Source organism: Ostrinia nubilalis, chromosome 5 (assembly GCF_963855985.1).
Source record: "Ostrinia nubilalis chromosome 5, ilOstNubi1.1, whole genome shotgun sequence".
NCBI lineage: Eukaryota > Metazoa > Arthropoda > Insecta > Lepidoptera > Crambidae > Ostrinia > Ostrinia nubilalis.
The window spans coordinates 8,325,417-8,350,742 of NC_087092.1; the positions used below are offsets into that span (position 1 = coordinate 8,325,417).

Sequence of the window (25,326 nt, forward strand, 5' to 3'; positions counted from 1 at the left end):
TTCACACTAAGGAGTGATTACTATTTATTATCAAGGAACCTTGCAATCTTATCAACATTAATAATATTATCACGCTCCCCCAATCAACGCTCTCCGGCATTGGCAGTTTTCCTTCGTTTACCGCGGCGGATTATAATGTAGAGTCGTGTCGAATCGTTCGCCGCGTTCGTGCCTCAGTGATAATCGCCGTTCGAAAAATAATAAAGTCCTCGACGTCATTCTTTCGTGTCACCAATGATAACGATCAAATTGTTTATTCGATTTCCATTACTGATTAATTTGATTCTTTGGAGAGATAGGAAGGTGCGATGATGGTGTGATGTCCAAATAAAAAACAAACATTCATACTATAATTTATTAATAACGTAAATGAGTACACAATGCCAAAGGCTTTAAATGATTCACTTCATTCAATATTTCTCATTTTGAAAAAAATATATTTACAATAAAGAGAAAATCAGCTTTGCAATTTATTAAAAATTGCCACACTAAAAAGGAAATTCTATTCATTATTAACTTTATCACAAATGGTACGAGGGGAGCTCGCTGTGCACTTGGCTCGAAAACGTTCGTTCTAAAACTGCACTTCCTCATCGGGACCGACGTGCAACAATAAAATGTGCATTGAATCTATAAACTGTGCCAAACGGAAGACATTCATTATGTAACAAATCTATTGTAGTTCACATTAAATTTCAAAAACATTTAGTTTTAACATTACGTACAACATACATTTATGGAAATTGAGCACTGTATTAGTATCCAAATACTGGTCGAGTGGAGGGCCCGCCCTCGGCGTAGCGCATACTCCGGCGACCGGCGGCGGCGCGCGGTCCGGCGGCGGCGGCGGCGGCCGCGGAGGTGCCAGCGTGCCGCGACGCAACGTACGACCATCAGTAATTTACCATTATTAAAATAAACTACTCCCAACCATTCTATAACGTTTCTCTAAATTGTGTAGCTGGCAGAGCTCTATGATACCGATAAAAGTATGCGCTACGTCTACCTATGTTCCCACGTTTAGTATTACAGATAACAATATTTGTCTTAAATTCGTAGATGCGCCTACCGTGAATGTCTCTATCGTGCACTACGAGCGCGAGGCGCGTCTACGACTTTAACGTTACGCACTCGGATACATAGGCATAAAATTTAACCCTGCTAATATCTGAGTACGCTACTACACTAACTGAACAGCGTCGACGAGTGCAATTGACGAACAAGTGATACTTATTAACTCTGGCTACTTTAACAATATGAACCCGAGGGTAAAAATTATATGCACAACATGCGGTAGAGAGTCCACCGATAACATTATTTACAGTTGGCGGCTCCGCCGGCGCTCGGGGCCGCGCTAGCGCCTTCGCTGGCGGTTGCGCTGGCCAGACAAGCAGAGCGATGGATACCGTTCAACTGGTATTTGTTGAGAGCTAGCAATGATCCGGTTCCCATGACTCATCTCGCCTTAACCAGCGAGTCGCCATGACGTGACGTTGTGTGATGTGCCGCGCGGGGCTAGCGCGGGGCAGCGCTCGGCGCCAAGCGATCATCGACATTCGCTAACAACACTACTGATATGACTTATTATGCACAATATTTTAACAATTCATTTTAGATCTAATGATTACAATATCGAAGCCGTCGATCGTATAATTTGTGCACAGCATAAAGAAACGAGAATAGTATGAAATTTTAATTTAACATCTCATAAAAACCGAGAAACAAATCGCGTTACAAAATACATATTATCCTTAATTTAATGATTATTATATTTATAATACATTGTTCTTGATGATTTTTTTTTAATCTTATCGTAGCACACTAACCATTTTGTCAGATATGTCATTTAAATTCAAATTTTTCTCCAAGTGAAAATTTGGCTTAGATTTAAAAGTCTTGCATAAAACGAGAAATTGAGTTAGTTTTTTGAGATTTATTATCGTAATCACCTTGAAATGGCTAAAATGGTTTAACATAATAAAAAAATGATTATTATCATAGCACTAGCAATCAAGTTTGCGGCGAGTTTAAGACGCAGGGTACGGTTAGCTCTTAAAACAAATAATCGAATTACAATCACTTAATGATTCCATTGTGGCCGCTAGTCTAAAACACGCTTAGCTTACTTGTGCAAACTTATTCGACAATCATTACTAATGTAAGTATTTGTGACATCAGTTACCACCAGAAAAATATTAATAAAACTAATACATAAAATCATCAATAGAATCACATGTACTTTTAAATGTACTTAGATACAAAACTTGCATTTAAAAAACTTAAACAGATCACTTAAAAAACTATAGGTTTCTTAAAATTACACATTCACGCATGAGTATTCAGCAGTAAAGCACAAAATGTTGATCGAAGCTGCAACTTGACTGGCTACAGTTACGTCTAAATAAGGTAATAACTACAACTTACACAATACAAAGCCAGTGGCACTAAAAATGAGTGAAGCTGTATAACTTCAGCGTACAGAAAAAAATATGACACGAAGATCTTAACAAATAAGATACTAATAAAAGAAAGAGCATACGTTTAAATCAAGATCAGATATACGGAACTTATTCCGTAAATATCACATGAATTCTTTACGAATAAGCACCTTTACTATGTAGTTTGTGCGTAAAGACTAGAATATCTGCAAGACCAAAAATGTCATGGGACTGCTACTTGAGGCGGCGGGCGCGGCGCCCGCGCACGTGCGAGTTAAAGCTAAAACCGCGGGCACTCGCGCGGGTCACTTCGGAGGCCTCAATATGCCTTCACTTGTTACTTGATATGTTAGTAGCGTTCGTGTGCCTGTTTCCTATCTTGAACTAACTGAAGACTTTTAAAAATAAAAGTGCCACACTCTCATTCCAAGGATACACTCTCTACAAATGAACTACATATTGAACGACACATCCGTAACAGCAAATAAACTTTATCAGATCTAAAATCATTTTGTTCGATAAAGATACGACGACTACTCTAGATGGCAAACAGATATGTCCATAGAGAAAATTACTTAGTAAACTACAGTAATATAACTTAAGAATATTAATTGTTCGTTCCGAATCATCTATGTGACTCATAGATTTTTAAAGTTTTTCTATTTGAAAGACTATGAAATCTACTGAGAAGTGGTTAGTGACATGCAAACGCTCCGGATACGTACGAATCGATGGGTTTTGTGCTTTGGTATAAACGTTGAGCGAATTCAATGTTACAATACTTTACAACACTAATGCAAATGTTATTATAGATCTAAACATTACGACGTCTAAAGGGTTGGACCCGTACGCGTGTTTGTTCCGTAAAACGAAAATACATCGGTTAAAAAGTATTAAAATAGCACTGTAAAATTACACTGTTGGGAAAACAACAAAAACAAAAGTACAAGGAGAAATCTCAATGATATGTGAGAACTCGAGGGAGTTCCCTTCTCTCTTACATCTACGTCTAAAGCGTTACGCCTACTTTTCAGTAAAATATTAATAATTATTAACTAGCGCTTTCGATTTACAGGTAATAGGTTCAACTGAAAAGTAAACATCTTGAGATTACCTACGCCGGCTTGAAGCGAATTGTATGTACAGAGCAAGTGCTGAAATAAGGACTATTTCGGGAACACGAATGAACTTTGGCGCTCCACAACCGGGAGAGGCGGCCCGAGGCGCCGTACTACAAGGTACGCAGAACAATCCTACAACTATTTAAAATTACTCATTCAGTATATTATGTATAGGTTAGAAGGTAACTTTTGAAAAAATATATTTGTAAAACAACAACCAAATAAATGGCACCGTATAAAAATCGCACCATATAAAATGTAATGATTATAAATATAAACATTCACATTCTGGAAGTGTACTTCTTGGGTTGGTAATTCTCAGGGTTCGAAAATATCCGATATTTATTATAAATATCAAAATATCGGATATTTATGATATATATCGGATATATATCAACTTTGATATATATCAATTTTGTATGAAAGCCATACTATTATTTTATTGTATTATTCATGAATACTATTGCATAAGTGTTACATAAACATGTTTTTAATGTTTTTAAAACTTAAAATCAGAGAAATAAAGCAAAAACATAAAATTTCTTTGAAATACGGCAAAATGAACTAAAAAAATAAAAATCTTATGTCAAAAAGTACAAATACAGGAACAAATTTTAAAAGTTGATATATATCATTAAAACCGGCTTGATATATATCGGATATATATCCGATATATATCAAGATATATATCCCTTGATATATATCCTCGAACCCTGGTAATTCTATTGTCTCCCGGCACATGCGAGAGTACGTGAATCCGCATTATAAATACCTAATAGGGGCCGGTACGAATTAATATTCTAGTGGGTTGTTTGGAAGCTATCTAGTGGAGCTCAGGTTCAAACCGCGGGCGATTGTAAACGAGTCTCATCAAACATAATTGAGAATTACATTCCTGTATCGACCTCGCAATACGCGAGCGATTGGAAACGATTTTAAAGTGATTTTATTAACGTTTAAAACAGTAAAAACGTGTTCTGGATTTATATTATTTACAATTTTCTCTATGATATGCAAGTGCAAAGCTCACTAAATATCGTTTACATGAAATTTCTATTGTCAATTAGAAGGTTAACATCTACACTAGAAAATACCATACACTATTATGTAGATATTCACATTCACTCATGTGTTATTAGTAAAATAGTAACTCTTACAAATATCTAAATAGAACGAAAGCACTTACTTTAGCTGCTCGCACTTGTATAGCATTAGGTATACAAATAATTTACAATACAGTTTAACTTAATAAACTATTTCCGTTAGAAATTTTAATGACTTTGGTATTCATAAGTTCTCCCGACGCCGGCCGCGGCGGTCGGCTGTTAGTTCTATGCTACCAAGCTTACTTACACAGGAATCGGCTAGCACTATTACTGTTACCTTAATTATGAATTATGTTTGTACGTTTACAAAGAGAGTTCATTGTCATGTTAGGTTAGAGGTGAAGGTAGTTTCATATTCGAGTAAAATGTTAACTTTGTTCCACTGGCTTAATATGGCGCAAATCTGTTGTAACCGCTTCTGTAGACTGCAGTCTGCAAAAGGAGAATTAATTAGGTTAAACACAAGTAAATTTTAATATACAGGGGAGGTAAACTCATGTAGTGAACTTAGATCACTGTACCGAATTTGAAGAAGAAAAAAAATTACCAAAAATAAACAATAAGTACAAATCAACAAGAAAAAAATAAAGTGTTTTCTTACCCCATATCCCGTGACTGGGCCGATGCTGTGCCCTAGGTATGGGTCTGCGTATTCTCTGCCATACCTGCCAAAATACGTTGTTTATTAATAACAGGGTCGATGAATAATGTTCTTCACGTTTCGTTGGGTCAGCAAGCCCCTGAAAAGTAATTTTAGAAACTTGGCCGGGAAAGTGGCATTTAATTTTAAATTAACATCAAAAACTATCGTTTTAAATGTCAATTTGTTAGGAAATGCCCTATCAACTGTCAGAAATAGAATGCATCTATTCAACTTCGGCAATTTCCATTGGAGTAAAAACTGCTCCTCATTAATTAAGCACGCATTGAGTGTGTCGTGTGAACAACTTGCTTTCGCCCCGATGACGTCTTGAAACCTTACGGAAAACTTGTTTTCACGGAATCCATAAAACAATAGAACTAAAACACATGTTCTATTGTTCGAGTTAGGTATATCAATTTTCCACTTGACATTGGCACAATAGAGATGTTTCATGGGTAAAAAGCAAGAGTGAATTAGTCCGTCGGTTAACTTACCAAAAAATACTCGACACGTATTTTTCACTTTTTTAAACTAATGAAAATTGAGAGATAAAGCGTGCCAAAGTTCAATGGAAGCCTGTGACGTCAAAGCGTGCTTAAAAGTGTAGAACTTTGTGACGTCACGCAAACTTCACAAAGTGTGAAGGTCTAGCGAAGAGCTTACTATAGAAATGATCTTATGATGTAAGGTCTAACGCATCATAGCTTCGCAATTGCTTGTTTGATTGACAAATAAAAATATACATGTTCAATATTTTTTGATAATGTAACTGACGGACTAAGTTTTTTTTAGGTAACTCGCTTATTTACACTTCAGAGGTTTGATTGCCATTAAGAAAAAGAACATAGCCCGGCGGATTAGCAAGCTGAAGTGGCAATGTGTAGGGCACATAGTAGAAAAAGAAGAAATATAAGACATTAGTTGGATGGAAGCATCACTTACGTCGCTAGAGGCGCGAGCGCGGTGGGAGCGGGCGCGGCGCTGACGGCGGCGGCGGCTGCGCGCGCGGCGGCGCCGTAGTTGGCCGCCGCCGCCGCGGCCGCCGCGTGCTGCGCCGTCGTCAGCGGCGACTTCAGCAGGGGCGCCGCCGCCGCTGCCGCTGCCGCTGCGGCCTGCAAGCGCGATCACGGACATGTTATGCGGCGCATTTAAAGTATACGCTGAACGCGTAGCATTCTTAAAACACCTTTGCTAAAAGGCGAAGTATTTATAACGACTACCCGTGCGTAACGACAGTTATCAGTTCCATCTTTAGTTTCAGTTCTTATTAAACAAAGCTTTAGACGGAGCCTTAACCCGATAGCTGTAGGTGAAGCCGTTATAAGACAGGTTTTAGTGTGTAAAATGACCTAACGGCAACATTTGAAGTCAATTACATTAATCCCTTAATTTCCTGAACTGTAAACTGAATGAAATTAGTAAATAAATTAAAAGCAAACAATAATCTCTCTGATTTTCATCAAGTTATTTAATATGTATAATATGTACACAGCCTAACCATCAAAATAAATAAATACGGCATCGCGTTTCAGTTTCATGAATGAACTCGTGTTTCTTTAAACAACGAACAATGAGCCCACAATCCACGGTAGCGTGGTTTGGTTATTTACTGAATGATGCGGGCCCCAGCACTGATGAGTTTGCAGCTCAGTTGATCAATAAAATACATATTATGGATATATTCACGTTAAAAACAGATAGAACGCCTGTAAATGTTATCTTACCATATTCTTGCTTGAGGTGTACTCACCAACCGATGAGATATAAAGTTTATTTTATAGCAGATTTTATCTGTGTAGCCAGAAATACAGAAGCTAGAACGATGCATAGAATTACGCATTGAAAACTATTTAGGTACACGATAAGGAGCCGGTGTAGACTTTACTTATATTTACATATTAACATGCAGCGTTCCTCGCACACGGTCCTACGATGAAATATTTTTCTGCGACAAAATACAAATTCAAACTGGGCGTTTCTGAAATAGCTTTTGCCGCAAAAAAATTGTAGTCTGATGATTTTATGATTTATTGGCATGCACTAATTAGAGAAACAGAAGATCAAAATAATGTAAAACGACACAAACTAAATAAAATAAAATAGAAAAATACTGTTACTATACTACATGGTGATTGTTAGTAAACGTCGAAAGTTGCAATTAAATTTTGTGGGCTCAATGTTCTACTCGGAGCATGATAATAAATTAGCATCAGATCGAGTCAACTCACAGCTTGAGCAAACGCCTAAACTAAATCACCCACCACAATACCAACGAACAAGGATAATAAACTCAACAGTAAGCAAACCGCGCGGTCGCGGGGCGGCCTCGCCAGTGCTCTCCGACTCGTTATCACAAACACAGTGCACCCTGCATTACGGTGGATTACCAACCAATAGGACCATACGAATAAGGAGCAAACAAAATCCCAGCACTCACTCCACGATGAATAATACAACTTATGCTAGCGTGGTGTAAACATGAATCAGGAAGCGAAAGAGATACTGATACAGTCACAATCGAAACCGAGCGCTAGAGGCGAGATGGGTTACCTCTGCTGCCGGCTTCGCGGCCTGCAACAACACACGCACGGTCACCACGGCCCTCCACATCAGTTACCTTCATAGCTCTGATTACTTGCATCATTAATCAAATATACATTGCAAAGACATAAGAAGTTGGTTTTATGAATGAACGAACACCTTCATGTCGAAAGTAAAAATCACAAGGCGGATCACAAGTTTGATACTGTACCTACGCAATGTAGGCGATTTGTATGGTGCATCATACATTTCGCCTACCTTCACATAGCAGGTTGCTTGTGTTCCGTGATTTGGTGACCATGAAATAAAGGTGTTCGTTGCTGTACGATGGTTTTCGACTCATTGAATAACGCCTAGGGAAATTTCTTTGATGTGACATTTGTATAAGCAATATAAAAAGATAAAATTCATAATAAGTGTAATTTTTACCTGAAGTCTGTAGTTGGAGTCAGCCGTTGCAGCCGCTGCTAAGAATGGGTCGTAATATACACTGGAAGTAAAACGAAATCACATGTAATTACACAATATTATCTGTACATAACTATAATTATAATCTGAAATAATTTCATTTGAAAATATACGTTGAGTGCCTTAATTACTTAAAGCATTAAAAAAATCTACTGTATATGCAAAAGTAACTACAAATACGAACTACTGATTACATTATTTTATTATGCGAGTAAAATCTACTTCTTAAGACGTCACAATACTGTAGTGTCAAGAGCAGAAGTAGTTACGCTCTTTTATTACATCAGAATGAGATTAAATGTTTATAAGTCATAGCTTTAGCCTAAGGTTTTACCTAAGTAATTCTGAAATTAAACAAACAAATCAAATATCTTGAAGAATCGCTAGTTTATATTTTTATTGATTAATATGTCTAAGTTCTTCAGAAGTGATTCTGTATTTCTCATGAAACTAGTTTTGCTGCTTGCTTACACTAAGTTTTGGGACATCCCTATTTAAAATAATATTTCTAACAGTTATGCAAAACTATTAAACATCTATAATATTTGCTACGTTATTGTTATGCATTATTAACATGTAAAGCGTTTACTGAGCTTGAGCAAACTAGTTAGGTTCATTGTTAAATGTTAGTTACAGATCAAACAAGTGTGCTAACTAATTACGGGTTGTGCTGATACGTTAATCTAACAAGTGTAAGTATTAAAACTTCATACCATGTGAATCATACAAGGACGGGGTTCGGATCAGGATTCGGAGGGTGGGAGGAAAGGGATGAGGTTACTTCGGACCATATTGACAACAATAGCTCGGTCTCCTGTGGTGGTAACAATTAAATATCACGTATTATTTATTTAATTGAGTACAAGTCAAATCTGATCGATATGAAAGCAGCTAATTCAAATTATGTGTAACATTGTTTTTATTGGCAAAGATAGACAATGAAAAGGTAGTGATGTAAATTTTATGAACAATAAAAATCAATAGCACTACTTATTAAATTTAACAAAAATAATAAAATAAGTGCCTTACAAATCTTACAATATAAATTGAGCAAAAGTAATGAAATTAATTAATTTAAGAAACTAATGTGAAAGGGAGGATCTGGGAGCGCGGGTAGGTCGATGGCGCCTGGCGCGGGCGGGTGGCTAGTGTGGGTACTCACGGTGCATACGCGTGCAACTGCGTCGCGTAGGCGGCGGCGCGGGGCAGGACGTGCGGGAGTGTCACGTGGTTGTGCGGGGGCGGGGGCGGGGGCGCGGCGGGGCGGGGCGCGCGGCGCAGCCCGGCCGCTACATGCAACACACGGGAGAGCTAACATGCGGGGAGGGGGTACCTGCGTCGCTGGGCGGCGCGCGGCGCCAGCACGAGCGGCGGCGCGGGCGCGGCCGCCGGCGCCGCGCCGAGCCAGGGCCACGTCACGCCGGACACCCGCAGCCCTGCGCACACATCGCGCCTCTATACCCTCGCAACTCGGTATCGCCCGTTTAACCCCGATTTGAAATAATCATATGAACTACATCATCGAAACCTTTTATCACCTCTCGTTTACGATGGAGCAATAAATGAATGGTTTTCGATATTTGCTTGCCAGACTGAATATGCAAGTTTGGTGATCATTAATCCACGACTTTAATGTCGATGTCCCCAGTCTACACAGAGTTCAATTCGTTACTGTAAACTGCAGCAAAGAAATGCCACATTCGAAAGGAACGCCGACGCACAACTGCTGCTATTAGGTGTTTTTAGTAGTTATAGTCGAAAAGCGAGTAAATACATCGCTCGTACATACGTTATTCACGAAATAAACTATGTTACTCTAAATATGCACTAGGATGCGAATCAAATGACGATGCTGAGCGTTCAGACATAATTCACAAATTAAACAGAATCAGGATCGTATGGCCATGCTGCGTTACAGCTTATCTGATCGCGTATTCTTTATTATTGATAAATGTCCACGTTAAATATGCCTGGCCAACACGGTGACCGAGGACCGAGGATGACTCGGTTAAGTTTTACTGCTCTAAAGAAACATGGCCGTCGGGGCAACTTTACCAATGCTGTAAATTCGACAGGTTACATTCATTTCATCGAGCAACAAATCTAATCAACCGCATATTCCCACCACATTAAGTAAAGAAAAATCATGCTCGTATGAATGTTACAATAATTAATGTAAACGCGAAAGCTTTTGATTGAATAAATGATATATCATACATAATGATTTCTTTCTGTCTTACCTTCAGGCCATGGGACGCACACTGAAACAAAATAAATTTGAATAAATTAAAAATGAGCCATAAATTAATCGGCACTTCTAAGGCTAGACACATAAAAGACAAACCTAACACATTCTCAACTACAAAATTGAAATTGACAGTGCAAGACCGAAGTAACATTCATTCCAGCAAACGTCAAGATAATTAACAGTAATCATAATCTTGTCAATAGCTTAAAGAAGGTGTATAATATGGATCTAGCAAGCCGTCTAATAGTTGGGTGTTTTCGTTCGGACACAGAGATGTCTTCAGGCAAACAGTGAGGCCGGAGACAGCCTAGACATGTCAACTACTGGCGCGTCAGAACCAAACAAAGTGAACCGTAGCGGTGGATGCGTTAAGAGTAACGAGGTCATGTGATAATAGCTTTTAGTGTAATGTGATATTGAGTGCATAACGCAACTGCGCAAGATCGCCCGCGTGCCCAGGCGCAGACTGTCTCCGGCTGCTGACAGTGGACTCATTCTCTAAATAGCATTCACCTAGTTGCATTCAGACAACGGATCTAGCCAACATGTAAAGTTACATTGAAGTGGACAACACCGATCTTTATAAATCCAGCTCTCTCACCCAGAGTGGGAACTGATCCGTTTCTAGTCAGTATGACTGGATGGGTTAAAGAGAAAAATCCCAAGATGCATTATATGTCATTACAAGTGTGGGCGGTTAAATTTATTATAAGACATCAGTAAATGTGAAACTTGCAGTCATAATATTGTAAACTGTGAGGGGAAATCTACTGAGTTAATGTTAGTTTGTAATTTTATGGAATGCGTTAAGCTAATAATGCAAAAGAGGGTTCACAATATGTGTTTTTTATATTATATTTAAATAACTGGTTGGTAGATCATTATCAATGAAATAAAAATAAAATTAGTAAAGGTAATAATTCTCACACTCACCGTTGGGTACAGTTGGTGGTTTCTTTGTCTGCACTCTCGCTGTAGCATTATTAACCTGATTTGGAAGTAAACATTATGTCAGAACATGTTTTTAAGTCTAAAAAAAAACAGATTTGGCTGACTTTGAAATAAAAGAAATTAACTAATTAAAGCAAACAAAACAAAAGTAAACTGAATTATATTTTACTCTACTTACTAATATTAAATAATATTTTATTTACTTTCAAAAATTTATTCTTTGATATTTAAAGTTAACCAACGGGATTCGAACCCATTTTTGCTTTACTTGACATTTATAATAAAAATATACAAGAAAAATAGTTAGTAGTAAGCTATTAATAGTACAGTAAAGTCAGCCAATGTTCGTGTCAAAGGTCTTTGCAAAGTGTTGACAAGAGATTTCAAAATTAGTTTGAATTTCCAGAAATAGCTACAACAATTTAGGTAACTCTATTGCGTAAGACGTTTGACACTGGAAGGTGTTGAAAGGAATGAGGAGGAAAACCATACGGGATTGAATTTTCGAAAATAAAAAAATGAATGTCACAAAGTCATCATTATCATGTTAGTACTTTGTGTGTTTCAGAACAAATAGATATTATAATGGACTAAAATTTGTATTTGTAATCTTACCTCTGCGGCATTGACGGTACGGTTCGTTCTACATTCTCTGTGAGACTCTCTCATTCGATCGGCATATTAAATGACCGTCTAGAGAGTAAAGGGATAAAATAAATAAGGTTTGTTTGTGGATTAGATGTCGGCATACTTAGTGCTAAGGCGCGGCTGGCGCGGCGCGCGGCGGCCGGCGCTAGCGTGACAATACTACAGAGCAGACGAGCGCAGGTTGCGGTGGGCGTGGCGTAGGAGCGGGATGTTATAAGTTACATAGTGCTACGGATGGTATTCATTGAGTCATGCACACCTCTATCTTTCTGCCCTCAACCACGGTGCCGTGAAGACGCTCTCGTGCTCGCTCCGCATCACCACTATTTGCGAATGTTACAAAACCGAATCCCTGCATGCAAGACAGACAAAACATGCATTAAAAACAGCGTCGCTCAAAAAACAACGTGCAACAAAAATTAACATTTATGCATTGCATATTCTTTATTTAAATATTCTAGTGAAAATATTGATAGGATATTATTGATTTGATTACGTTGATACTTTGAGCGTATTCTAGCTGAATGGGTACACATAAGCATTTGGATTACAATAAATTAATATAAAGTCGCTCGACCAAGTGGTCTGTACTAATTGTAGGACAGTTCGTATTGCTGTGTATGTCAGGATCGAGGAATCTCTTCGAAGCTAATTGAAAGACACTACTTGAATCAAAATGACAAGTAAACTTCGTGTGGAATGTTAGCTGCAGTTTGATCTATACAGAAAAGTCACCGATCATGCATCAATCACTAATATGGACTAATCGGAGCGGAGCAACCAACACTGTGGCTGGGAGTCGGTCTCTGACATGTGTTACATGGAGGAAGATACAGAATTCACGGAGCAAAAACACATTTCAACTGAAAACTTCCAATATCTAAATCGCCATTCAACAACCAACAGCCTATACATATACACGTACTAACTCATTGACACACTAACGGGTAGGTACCTACTGTACTTTATAACATTGTGCAATACTGTACAGTGCCAAAAACTATTAAAAACTTGATACATTGTCGATACAACAATATTAATATCTTGGGAATGCCGCAGGTTTATGTCGTTCGTTATTAACAACTTTACGTGAGTTAAAAAATAAACAAAAGTCAGTATTTAATAATTAAAAGACGTAAAACTGCATACAAATCAAAACACATGATAATAATTTCATTAAATCACTTGTATCAATAGGTCGTGCTAAGACAAATTAACTACTGTCAATACATGGTGATAACCCATAGATACAAAAAGCAGCTAGCACAGCACACATCATAGTGGAAGAGACGAGTTGTGAAAGTGGCAAACAAGTCGCTGATTGTACGAAACGCTTACACTTATAAAAGCAATGACAGCTCTATTATTACCATTCTGAGTGCAAGTAATTATTAGGTAAACAATGATCTGGGCAGAGAGAAAGAGAGGTCAAGAGAGGTAAATTAATAATGAGGTGGAGGGTACTGCGAGCCTCTTCGGCCTCGCCACGATGGGTCGGCGCGGCCGCGGCCCGAGCCCTCCAGGCTCTCACTATTAATGAAAAACATCAAATTCTAACCGATAGACGAAGAAGACACGAGTGACATTTGAAATAAGCCAAACTAAATGATGCACCAGTTACTTCTAGATATAATTTACAATTTTTAAACTTATTAACACATTGTTTAGGTCAGCGGAATGTACATGCTCAAAACTAATGAAAATCATGTTCCCTTGTTAGGAAGCGTATGACTTACAAACCGGTTTTTAAGTAAGTTATAATGGACAGGATATTAATGTATAAGAGAGTCTAACTAAATTGGATTAAGTAGGAACTTCAGAATGATTTGTCATCCAAACTACACGCACATTGAACAAGAGAGAAAACATATAATTTTTAAAACTATTGCACATTATGATCACGGAATATAACCAATTGTAAATTAGTTTTAGGGTCGTATTCTTAAATGATGTTCGAACATCGATTCAAGCATAGACTAAGCGTCTGATCGATTCAATACTGAGATCAATCACAGGCTTGATCTATTCTTGAGAGAAGACTCTACAGGTCTCCCAGTTACATTATGGACCAGAATATTTGTTCGTTGAGTAGTTTGGACGATTACAAATTACAACAATATTATTAGTCATGAATAATAGAGCTGTCCTGAAAAAATATGACTTAGGAAATCAGCTGTTATAGTGACGATGCATCATTCTCTAATACTGCATATCCCAATGTGAGGCATTGAAGAAAAAATAATTCGGAGCTATTATTCCAAAAGAGTAAAAATACTTGTTGACATGAGCGAGCATGGACTACTTCAGGGGCGGTCACCAAACGGACACAAGGAAAGCAGTAACACGAAAAAGCGTTCAATCCAATCAATTATAAAATGTTTTCGTAAAATTTTCACAAATTTATGGGAAATTGTCATTTACAGTGAGTTGTTTTTTGAGTATCATTATTAAAATTATGTTCAGATTAACAGCTGCTCCTGTGACTTACTTTTTAAATTGTATTTTTAAGCAAGACAGATTACAGAGTCAATAACATAAAAGTAAATTGATATAAAAGTATGTCACAGTCATTTTTAGAGAAATCATAGATCAGATTTGTAAAATCAGAATAATAGACTTTTAATTATTTATTATTCAATGATAATATACAATGCAATTAGAGATACTGCACCAAACATTAAAACCAAGAATACGCTATGAAAATAGTCTTGTTTAAAACATGATTAATAAATTAAATTATTATTTTAATACTAAGCCCATTTGCCTTTAGATCTGATAAGCTATTAATTAACAAATCACATGAATTGAAAGAGAAGAGAAAATTTCATTGTATAGGGTCATTTACTTATTGTTATTTTAGTTTGGGCAGAAATACTAATTACTAGTGTTAGTTAGATTTCTTAGCTACTGCAGTGTATAAAAATATTCTTTAAAATTAGCAAATTCTCGTATTGATCTTAAAATAAAAGTTTGAATTATATTACGTTGAAAGATTTAAATTAAAGCAATAGCTATGAATATCAAACTTATAAATAATCACAGGAATATTTAATGACAATTATTTCCATAATATACGCATTCTTTAGGACTGACGAGTAACGTAGAGACAACAATAATGCGTCTTACTCGCACTTGTAGGAGGGAGTGAGGGTCATTATTGTGTAGTTCTATGTCACCAGCAGTTGGCTTAAAATTTGTAAATTTATTTACTAGGAGTAAACATTCCAAAATACACTATATTTTACGATAAAATGTTTCACAGTCAATGAAAATTTAGTAATTAATTATTCCTGTAATTGCAACAATATGTAGAGTGTAAGGGACAGGTTGGTAAATACTAAAATAGCAAATCCAGACTATGCGTAAACCACTGGAATTTCATCCCATATTTTTTATACTACGATATTTCATTTTATACTTCATTTACAAAGTGTATATTCAGCGAAAATACATCCCAAAAAATCTATTTTGAGCACTGAAACGGGCACAAAAGAGATGTTATTACATTAAGGAAAGAAAAACCTGAATACAAAATGTTTGTTTTCATTTCCGGGAAAAACTTAAGTTCGGGACAATGATTCACTTTTTGGGTTCACTTTTCAAGGTTTTGCCAAGCTGTTCTTTACACTCTGTAAGTATTTCGAAATTGTCAACTAAGCAATAATCATAAAAGGGTTCTTCATAAATAATTCATGTAAACGAAAAAGGTACATTTCGTTGTACGTTACATTGAGAAAAAATCTTTATAGTTTATTGCTTTGCTGATTTTTCAATAATACAGTATATAAAGTGATAATAAAAAGTAGCCACAATGAAATCCACCCATGGAATGGATTTCAGGGAGCCACTTTATTTATGGGCCTATAAAAATGCTTACCTTTGAGCCTCTTTCATTGAAGATTATTTCTACATCAAGTATCGTGCCATATTGCTGAAATATAAAACGTCAAATTAAATTTGCGGCCGCCACATCGTCTAATAACAACATCGATCAATCATGCCGTGCTTGAATAAAAAAACTAAGTGTCTACGTACCCCAAACATGTTTCTGAGATCGGGGTCTCTAAATCGGAAGGGGATGTTGGAGACGTGCAATCGCTTCGGTTGTGAGGCTTGTGAGACAGGGACGAGTGTTTTGTCCGGCGTGGCGGCGGCGGCGGCGTTGGCGCCGGCGGCGACGGCAGCGCTGACGGCGGCGGCGGCTGCGTGCGCGGCCGCGGCTTGCTGTGCGACCACCGCGGCGGCCTGTTGCGCGGCTACGGCCGCTGACACGCTCACGGGTGTATTTTCCTCATTCGACTCTCCCTCGCTTTGCTGTAAATATTTAACGTTAACCCTTAATTGCCGAAACAAACGTTTGAGCAAATCACTTTGGCAAACATTCCAACCGCAGTCCTGTGGTTGATTTATTGCCCAGAACAGAGTAAAGCATTTATTGATGGCCAATAAATATCCCTGGTATGACAGGCCGTTCCGTTTGCAAAATATTGTTTATCATTCAATTGAAAATCCTTACTCACTAATCTTTTGCAATCTTTTGCAAAATTGTGTAGTCCGCCGGTCATTAATCTTTATTATGATTGTACGATTAAAAACATGACTAAAAAACTAAATAAATGAAGTCCAAGTACAGTATGATTAGGATTTGTAACACGAATAAACAGACGGCGGATACGGCCTTTTTGGTAGAGGTATCTGTCATGAAACATAAAAAATGTGGGTACATCTTCAAATAACATTAATTTAAAATGAATGTGAAATTATGCCAACGGCTCCAAAGCTTGAGTTACCTATGTGCAGATGACAGTTAATATTTTTTAATTTTACGGATCTTTGCCGGCCTTTATTTGTTTTGCTTTATCAACTGTGAAAAGGAAAACAAAATTACGCAGGCCTTTTATACCGAAAAACCAACAACTTTTTTAATAAGATACTTGGGAGGGACGATTTGACCTTCCGAGTGAGGGAAATATTTAATACTATTTGCGCTACACAAAACGAGAGAGTCGTTTTGTAACGTTAGGCACAGAATACATTACTGAGCTAATATCTAATGTTTTTTACTAGACTAGATTCACTCGTGACCCTTTATTATTTGCTTAGTTGGTTGGGAGTATTTACAGACTCTTTGAATATTAAAAATGGATCTTACCGAACTAGTATTTTGATCTATTGAATTTGGCTGGTGGGGTTGTGGAGGTGGTTGTGGTGAGAATGCTGCTGGCGGTAAGGGCGCCGGTGGCGGCGGGCCCTCGCTCTTGACGAGCGGAGGCTGCGGGGGCGCCGCGGGCCCGCCGGCCTCCGCCTTCACCCCCGCCAGGTCTCCGTTGGCCGCGTACTGCGCGGCCGCCGCCGCCGCCGCCGCCGCCGCGGGAAACGGGGCCGCCATGCCCGTCCCCACCATGTGCTGAAAATAACATACAACCATACATCAGAACAGATATCACAAACGAAATAATTAAATGTGTCAATTAAACAATAGGAATTCAGGACAGGCGCGTCTCAGGGGCGACGACTAGTTTTATGGCTAATTCTGTCGCGATAAATACGTCCGATTATATATTTGACGTTACTGGGCTGCGAATCGAAATATTGACGCGGAGTGCTTGTGCCAAAACACGAACCGTACCGTCTCGCACGATACCTACCGCAATCGCATAGGTTAAGTTGAATACAGTATTTTCAATGGAGTTAGTTTGCCAGCTTAGTTTACTCAGATCTCATGCCAAATAGGGTTTAACTTGAATTACTAAGCATTTTGTGACCGAATCCGTTTCGGAGAATTTCGAATTATTCGTGTATTTGAGAATATAGAAAACCGTTTTTGGATATTTTATTAAAATATACCTACATAACTGTCGTTTATTAAACTCGCACGCTCGATTTTATTTTACGCCCGATATATCCACCGGGAACAAAATTAAAATTGCGAATAAATTCTAACACTCTCCCCCATGGTTCGTTGGCCGGTGTGCCGCATGATTTTGGCAATTTCCACCCTTTCTCGTCTCTAACCTATCATATAATGTACGTATGTACCTACATAAGTACCCAACACGCCCGAAATATGAATTTCGTACAGTTGATACAGTAATAAAAAGTACAGTTAATGTCGCCAGTCATTGAGTGAATTAGACCCGACTAGTGCACAGCGGAGCTCCGGAAACGAGAAAATTAGGAAGTGGTTATTGGTCGCAATTGCGTCAACTACAGCCGTCTGCTTGGCTTGAGAGCGGACGTAATAAAATCTGCTCCATAAAAATATATACCGTACTATTATCACCGAAGGACTACTTATTATGACCAGCAATAACTTTTCAAATTACCTCTTTATCAATAAATAATTGATATTAAATCAAATATTGTACACAATTGGGCTTTACTCAATAAATGAAGTCAATAGACGAGAAACGGTCAAATACAACTTTCCCTATGGGATCAACAACGGCCAACTCGAGAAATAAAATTGCTTCCCTACAAATTATAACGACTAATCTAACAAGCGAAAACTTTTGCTGTCGCTCCCTCAGGAAATTTGTCTGATTTTAGACTCGCAACTAGAAACGCGTTCAATTTCCAGTTTGAGTATTTCATGCAATAAAAGTAAAAATCATACTATTCATAATCAGTGTAATGTAAAACGTGTAAAACACTTTCTATTAATGGGAAAATCTTAAGTTGTTGTATTAATGGGAAATTGTAAATTGTGGATGTCGACAACTTGACATTGTCAACCAGAAATAATATCATCAACTGCAGAACAGAGACAACGATCTTGTTTGTTTACAATAGCTTACCAAGCGATAGTGGGATTAGATCGGCCACGGGCGGTCAGCGAGCCCGGGCGGCCAAGATTATGTGCGCGCCCGCCCATTCAGTTTTCACAAGGCGTTAGATTAATCTGCTATAACAACAGCTTTACAAATCGGATGCAATAAACAGTGAATTTAATTACACATAATGATAACAATAACAACTAAATATTAAAAAAAAAACGACGTTTTCATACCAATTGTAAAATAAACCGATGCGGACATTATAAAAAATATTCCGTAAACGCTCTATTGATTTCATAAAATTTATATCATTTGGCGTGTAGAATTTAGCGAATCAATTGCATTAGAACATACCGGTAACACTTAGTATTAATTCGAGATAATAACTTTCATATCGTTGAGTAATTAATGGAAGCGAGAGTGAAAAAAGCTCTTGGCAGATGTTATTAACATGTTTCACTGCATTGTCTGTATCACAAAATAAAATACAAGGCTACTAATATCCAGATTGGAGGAAAATAATAACCTCGTTTAGTAGCAGAGTTCGTTTACAAGCTCAAGTATTAATAAAAACGGAAAAACACAATAAAACATCGAAAATACAGAGTGGAAAAACTACAAAAGAAACATTTTCTCCATAAATAAAATGAATAGAGTTACTTTTGAATAGCACAATTTTACCCTCATTGTGTTGATTTACAATAGGTCTGTTCGCAAAAACGTCATGAGACTCCTTTTGAAGGTGGGTGGGTCGGATACTAATACCGATACAGTCAATAGTGGCGGACGGAGGGTGTCTCAAAGACATTATTAATCACGGGCCGCGGCGAGGCGCGGAGGTGGGCGGCCTTTTTCTTCCCCGATCTCATTGCTCTTGAGTGCTGCTCTTTTTTAAGCTCGCATCTTTCGAATACCAAAGACAACCGGAATACGAAACATTTCCCAAAACAACTCCGTGATCCGCCGTGGCAAACTCTGTGGGCCTAGATTCGAGTAGAATTAATTTTGTATAATCACCTAATTGTTCCAAGGCTGGAATGATTGTACATGTACATAAGAAATACGATTTCGTGTTTCGAAGGACACATCAAACCGCGTCAGTCCTTAATATGGTGAGCGCAAATACGATAAAGAATGTCCACCCACCTCCTACAGCGGCCCATAAAGTTTGACGCCAGGACTGCGGTTACAGCAGTCAGCACACACGATAGAAGACGCACGACATTGTCAAGTTAGCATTAATCAACATAAAACATGCCGTGAAATTCATCTAAGTATCTACCTTCATTATAATTTAAAACAACGAGCAGAAATCTCCAAAATGTTTATTCACGATTTCTATTACCTAAACATCAGCCATTATCTATGAAAAATATTAATGATACTTTAATGGTTTGGCAGCCAAAAGAATTCCAGCGATTTTTTGTGAAAGAAAAACGGTTGAAAATTGACAGATGTCAGTCAGGTTTTGTAGCGATAGGACTACAAAGAGCGCCTTGAAAAACATTACTACGAAAATGGTTTAATAAGGCGCCAGCTTTTATGGAATTTTTGCACAAAGTACAATCATTAACAGAAATATTAAGCAAATGATTTATTTCATGACTCGTATTCAATATTTTTAATAAGAAGTTTATGTTCCGTAATAAAGTGCACGTGGGAAAATAATTGTCAATGAAACGGCTATTACGTTGGATTATTGGGGAAAATGTAATAATTTGGGAAATATTAAAGAAGCGTAAAAGCGGTTCTGTTCTACTGCCAAGATAACGATACCTACTTACAAGATTATTAAACTCCCTCGCGCTAGCAAGAGCGGCACTTAGATGGTTATATTTTAATATAAGGAGAAGAAAATGAGGAACAAAGGGATGAGGGGTATATTTAGAAAGAAAAGAAAGCCATTGTACACAGGTGCTTGTGGCGACAGTCACACGACGGAGTGTAGCGTCTCGCTACGAACAAACTAAGAACACTCGGCTTTTGAGTTTTAATTGTCCAACCACAGATGGTCCAGGCCTAGCGATGATTTAGTACGTACATGTGTCGACTTGCCACAGCACCCTTCACATCTCGCTGCTATTTATGGTAACAGCTACAATGGTGTGACTCACTCTTTAACAGCGCGTAACGAGGGATTGTAAGTGCTAGCGGCATTTAGGCTACCCAAAATACTTTCATTTGTTTTGTTTTAGATTAAAAATAAAGCGCGTCAAACTTACAAAGGATTACTTCTGTAATAGTCCAGCTCCTTTCAACAGCTATTCAATTTCCTCATAAAATTATAATGAGCGTTTTGTCATTTTCAGTTAATTTTAGATATTTGTTTTTAGTTTATGCATGATTGATCACAAAGACTGGCTTTATTTTTAGAATTTCTTAAAAATTTACTTAAAGGGAATAAAATGTAAACTCTTAAAACACGGAAACACATGGCAGCTGTAGGCTTCGATTAAGTAGTAAGGAGCTGTAGAGAAAAGTAAACGATGACCATTACACATGTGGCGCACCACAGCCCGGTCATATCCGGCGGTCGCGTAAACAGACTTTTTATAGAGCGCGCCTGTGATTCGTCTCGCGCCCGCCGCAATTCTGTTTAGTCTCCTTTGCCTAAGCTATGAACGCCGTCAACAATATACACACAGCTCAGTGTTCAACGTAAACTATTTGATCTTACAGCGCGATCAGCCTTTACTGCAATATAGAATCTACCTAACACGCTAACTGTTTTGATCACGCTTTAAAACAGTTTACATTTTGAATAGAAAAAGGAACTATATTAGCTAGCGAATGTGCTCAATCCATCTGCTGAACAGATTAACTTTGGAACTTTCAATCCTTAATATTTGCAATTTTTGCAGTCTCCTTTTTCATTACTTTTCAGAATTGAAGATAATCAACAGAAATAGAAAAGTTATCTAAAACAATTTGTCTCATACTCCTGGGTGAAGGAATAACAGCATCATGTTCCAAACTAAACGGGTTATTTCCTCAGGTTTCGTAGAGCGGGCGCGACTTACGAATACGGGTGAGGATATGAATTTGCGATGAGCCGTTTCATGGTGCGGCGAACTGTGAACAAAATTGTGCGATCTCCAATATCAGAACCAATTCCATATTCACTAATAACGTTCGGAAATTGGAATTGAGTTAATTGTGTTTTCCACTATTGCACCATGTTATTAAATTGGATTGGAAAATGTTCCTCACTTGGATGGTGATAGTAATATGACGTAATATGAAACACACCGACATTCAATGGCATTCACTGGCCGACTCACAATTAGGTAATTTTATGAAGAACAATTAAATGTAATTGAACGCGAGAGGAGCAATAATGCTGCGGGTACGTCGCAGCACTGGGGACCGAGATGCGTCACTGGTCCGTTTGTAATGGACATCTGCCATCGAAAAATAGCTCATTCTGTATTCTTGTCCCTTATTTGGCATAATCGTGTCTGGAAACGATTCAATTGTAGCGTGGCGTGATCGAACAAGTAATTTTCAAACACTGCTTTGCGCTCTATATTCAATTCAAAGCTTCATAATCTGCCATTTGAAAGAACGATTCAGTAAAATTTTACTTTACGTAAATAGTTTCGTGAATAATCTTTACGTGGTAGCTTATATCGTAAACTCATAAGGTTCAAATGAAATTGAAAAGCTTATGAAAACTTAAGAAGTCGTGTTCGTTTTTATTTAGTTATTAAATTAGAAACAATGTCACATGGCGGAATAGAAACTGGGTGGTCAGACTTTTTCATTAGCTCGTTCTTATTACACGACAGAGGAACAGTCGAAATACACCCGCTTAATGAGAAAAGTTGAAGAATGAGCCAAACACACCTTGAACTTAGACACTTTGCGAACAAACTGGGAAAATATGTAACTTGAACGTGGTTGTAATATGGGTGCGTCAATATTGATCCGATTCAAATCAGGATATTAGGATATCTTTATCAAACCAGCCTTATTCATACGTATAATACATCATATTAAGTTTTCATAACTGTATAGAAACAGGCTGATTTATGGTTGATACAAGACAACATTCAGGCACACTTCTGTAGACTGTGATGATATGGTTTTACGAGCGGCGTGTTGCGAAAGAGTCAGCGAGTTCAACAAACCTCTATATTTAGCAATGTACAGAGTACCAGAGCACTGGAAACCAGTGACGAATGTTTTCAGCATTGCTCAGCAATGAATAAGAACAAAACAAGAAAGTGATTGCCTGCTGTTGTTAACTGTCTACGATCGAAGCGAAATAACACCTACTATTGCATGTGTTAATTTTAACATTGACATTCAAATTGTTGTTTCCAAGCCTAATAGAAAATCAGTTCTCAGTGTTGTCACGATTGATATACCTACCTTTTCAAATATATGTAAAATTATTTTCAAAAATCAAATGCGGATAACTTAATGTAGATATAGGATACCTACGTAACAGAATAATGTTTCACGATTCCATTAGGCGTCACAAAGAACCTCGCGTACATTATTCCATGACTGCAGTCGTTTGAAATTCATCTGCGGGAAGTGTAAATGGGGATTGCTTTGTACGTTTCACGCGCGTCACCGCTCGTGATCGCACAAGCCACAAAACGGGGTTCGGGGACTAAGTAGAGCAATGTTCGGATTTTCACCGATATCTGAAAGAGGTTCCGAACGGTCCGTCTATAAACGCATGGATTAATGACGTGGGCTTCAACGGAGCGTGTAGATGCACAGCTCCCTCGCCCGTGGTCCCTCCCAGGGCCCCGCGCCCGCTCTACTTCTCGCCCCCCGCTGAACAGAAGCTGGCTCTTGTAAACAAACACTCCGCGTTTAAGGAGAGATAGTAAAATTACACCCCGTCCGGACCCAATCCCGATCTGATAATATTTGTTGCCGTTATCTATTTCAAATTTTATAAGTTCAAAAGCCAAAAGGATATTTTAATTAAAGTTGAAAATGGTTTAGTTATCGTTAAATTCGTTTATTCTTTTGGTGGATGGATCTGATGGATGATAAGTACCTGCGTCTAAATTATTTTTCTTTCTACATTCCATTTTGGTAAAGCCATTTGTAACTGAAAATCAACGAAAACGTTATGAATTGGCATCTACACTATTAAGTTTATTATAAACCGGATTTAGAACAACAATTTAATGGTTACATTAAAAAAATCCTTTTGTTCAGCAATGACAGGAAGTTCATTTTCAAATTTTAGCTTGCAGGGGAAATTATGGAATGAAACATCTTGACCCACTTCTTGAATGACATCTTCTTGACCTTATTTAGTATTAAATACATATAAAAAGAAATTTCTAAGTTAATCCAACGGGAAGGAATTACTGCAATTAATATTAGTAACGCCTTTTACTGAGTACATACTAGTATGTAGCGAAATTCCACTTTGCAAAAATTCTATAAGGTTATTCCAGCTTCTGACCTGACATTACCTACTCAAATACATACATTCATCCAGCAGGCACAAGAGTGCTGTCAAATTTTGATATACGAGTATACAGGTACCTATGTAACGTACATAATAAAGATTACTGTGTTTTGATGCTCGAGTAAAAACGATGACAGAAGATGGTAATATCAGCTAAAACGAACGGTATACTCAATACCGATTATTAGATAAAAATTCAGAGATATCAAATCAATTTACATAAAATGTCGACTCAACAAACTCCCTTTTATAATAATGGAATATAAATCAATTATCTTAATATCCCCCTATGGAATCGGTCGTCATCCGCGTGGAGGATTAACGTCGCTCCCGCTTCTTGCGTATTCGAGCACGGACGGGATTTTGTTTCAGGGAATTTCTTCTAGTGAATATTATTTTGCGTATAAATATTCAACAGTTTGCAGCAGCGCAGCGCTACGTGACCGGGAGAGTATTTACAGTGCTTAGCGAAGCGCGAAGCCTCCGCGCCCAGCCGGGCTCCCGCCCGCCGCGGCCGCCCGCGCTGCCGATTACATGCATATGGATAATCTGCCACTTACTAACGTAATATTTGTCTTTTAAAATTATGACACGGATTCTACAGCGTCATATCAAGCAGCCACTGGGATGAGACTCTTCATATTAAAAATATTTGCATATTACGTAAACGATACTACGAATAAAACAAAGCCGTGAATTAATATTAATTAAGCTATATCAGTCTGATGCTTAGTTAGACCCAGTAGTTTAATACACATGTTACCACTAATAGTCGACGATATAATAGAGTAAAAGTGATTAACACGAAATTGTAGATACATAAATACCTTGCTGCAAAAACTGATTCTCCGTGAAACGGTTTTTTCGCTAAGCTTGCTTTACTTTGCAGTAATTATGTTTTTGCTATCGCATTTCTAATACGCGATGATAATGAGTATCGTTC

At 37.9% G+C, this 25,326-nt stretch overlaps 1 protein-coding gene and 1 long non-coding RNA gene across 2 annotated transcripts; both read right to left on the minus strand.

The window, feature by feature from the left end:
• Positions 1-5,071: 5,071 nt before the first annotated feature.
• LOC135071804 (uncharacterized) lies at positions 5,072-6,335 on the minus strand. Its single transcript, XR_010257326.1, has 3 exons — positions 6,251-6,335; positions 5,267-5,330; positions 5,072-5,097 (listed from the first exon to the last, which is right to left on the minus strand). It is a non-coding gene; the product is annotated as an uncharacterized LOC135071804 (long non-coding RNA).
• A 3,140-nt stretch (positions 6,336-9,475) lies between these two features.
• On the minus strand, positions 9,476-17,553 carry LOC135072128 (RNA binding protein fox-1 homolog 3). Its single transcript, XM_063966081.1, has 6 exons — positions 17,317-17,553; positions 16,200-16,478; positions 16,042-16,095; positions 11,499-11,553; positions 9,655-9,753; positions 9,476-9,606 (listed from the first exon to the last, which is right to left on the minus strand). Exons 1-6 carry the CDS (start codon positions 17,551-17,553, stop codon positions 9,476-9,478), a joined length of 855 nt encoding a protein of 284 aa, XP_063822151.1.
• Positions 17,554-25,326: the final 7,773 nt, after the last annotated feature.

Coding starts and splice junctions, on each gene's coding strand:
- LOC135072128 (XM_063966081.1), bottom strand. CDS start 17,553: ATGGCGGCCCCGTTTCCCGCGGCGGCGGCGGCGGCGGCGGCGGCCGCG. Junction 16,479..17,316: donor TAGATCAAAATACTAGTTCG/GTAAGATCCATT, acceptor AAATATTTACAG/CAAAGCGAGGGAGAGTCGAA. Junction 11,554..16,041: donor TCAATGAAAGAGGCTCAAAG/GTAAGCATTTTT, acceptor CTTCCAAATCAG/GTTAATAATGCTACAGCGAG.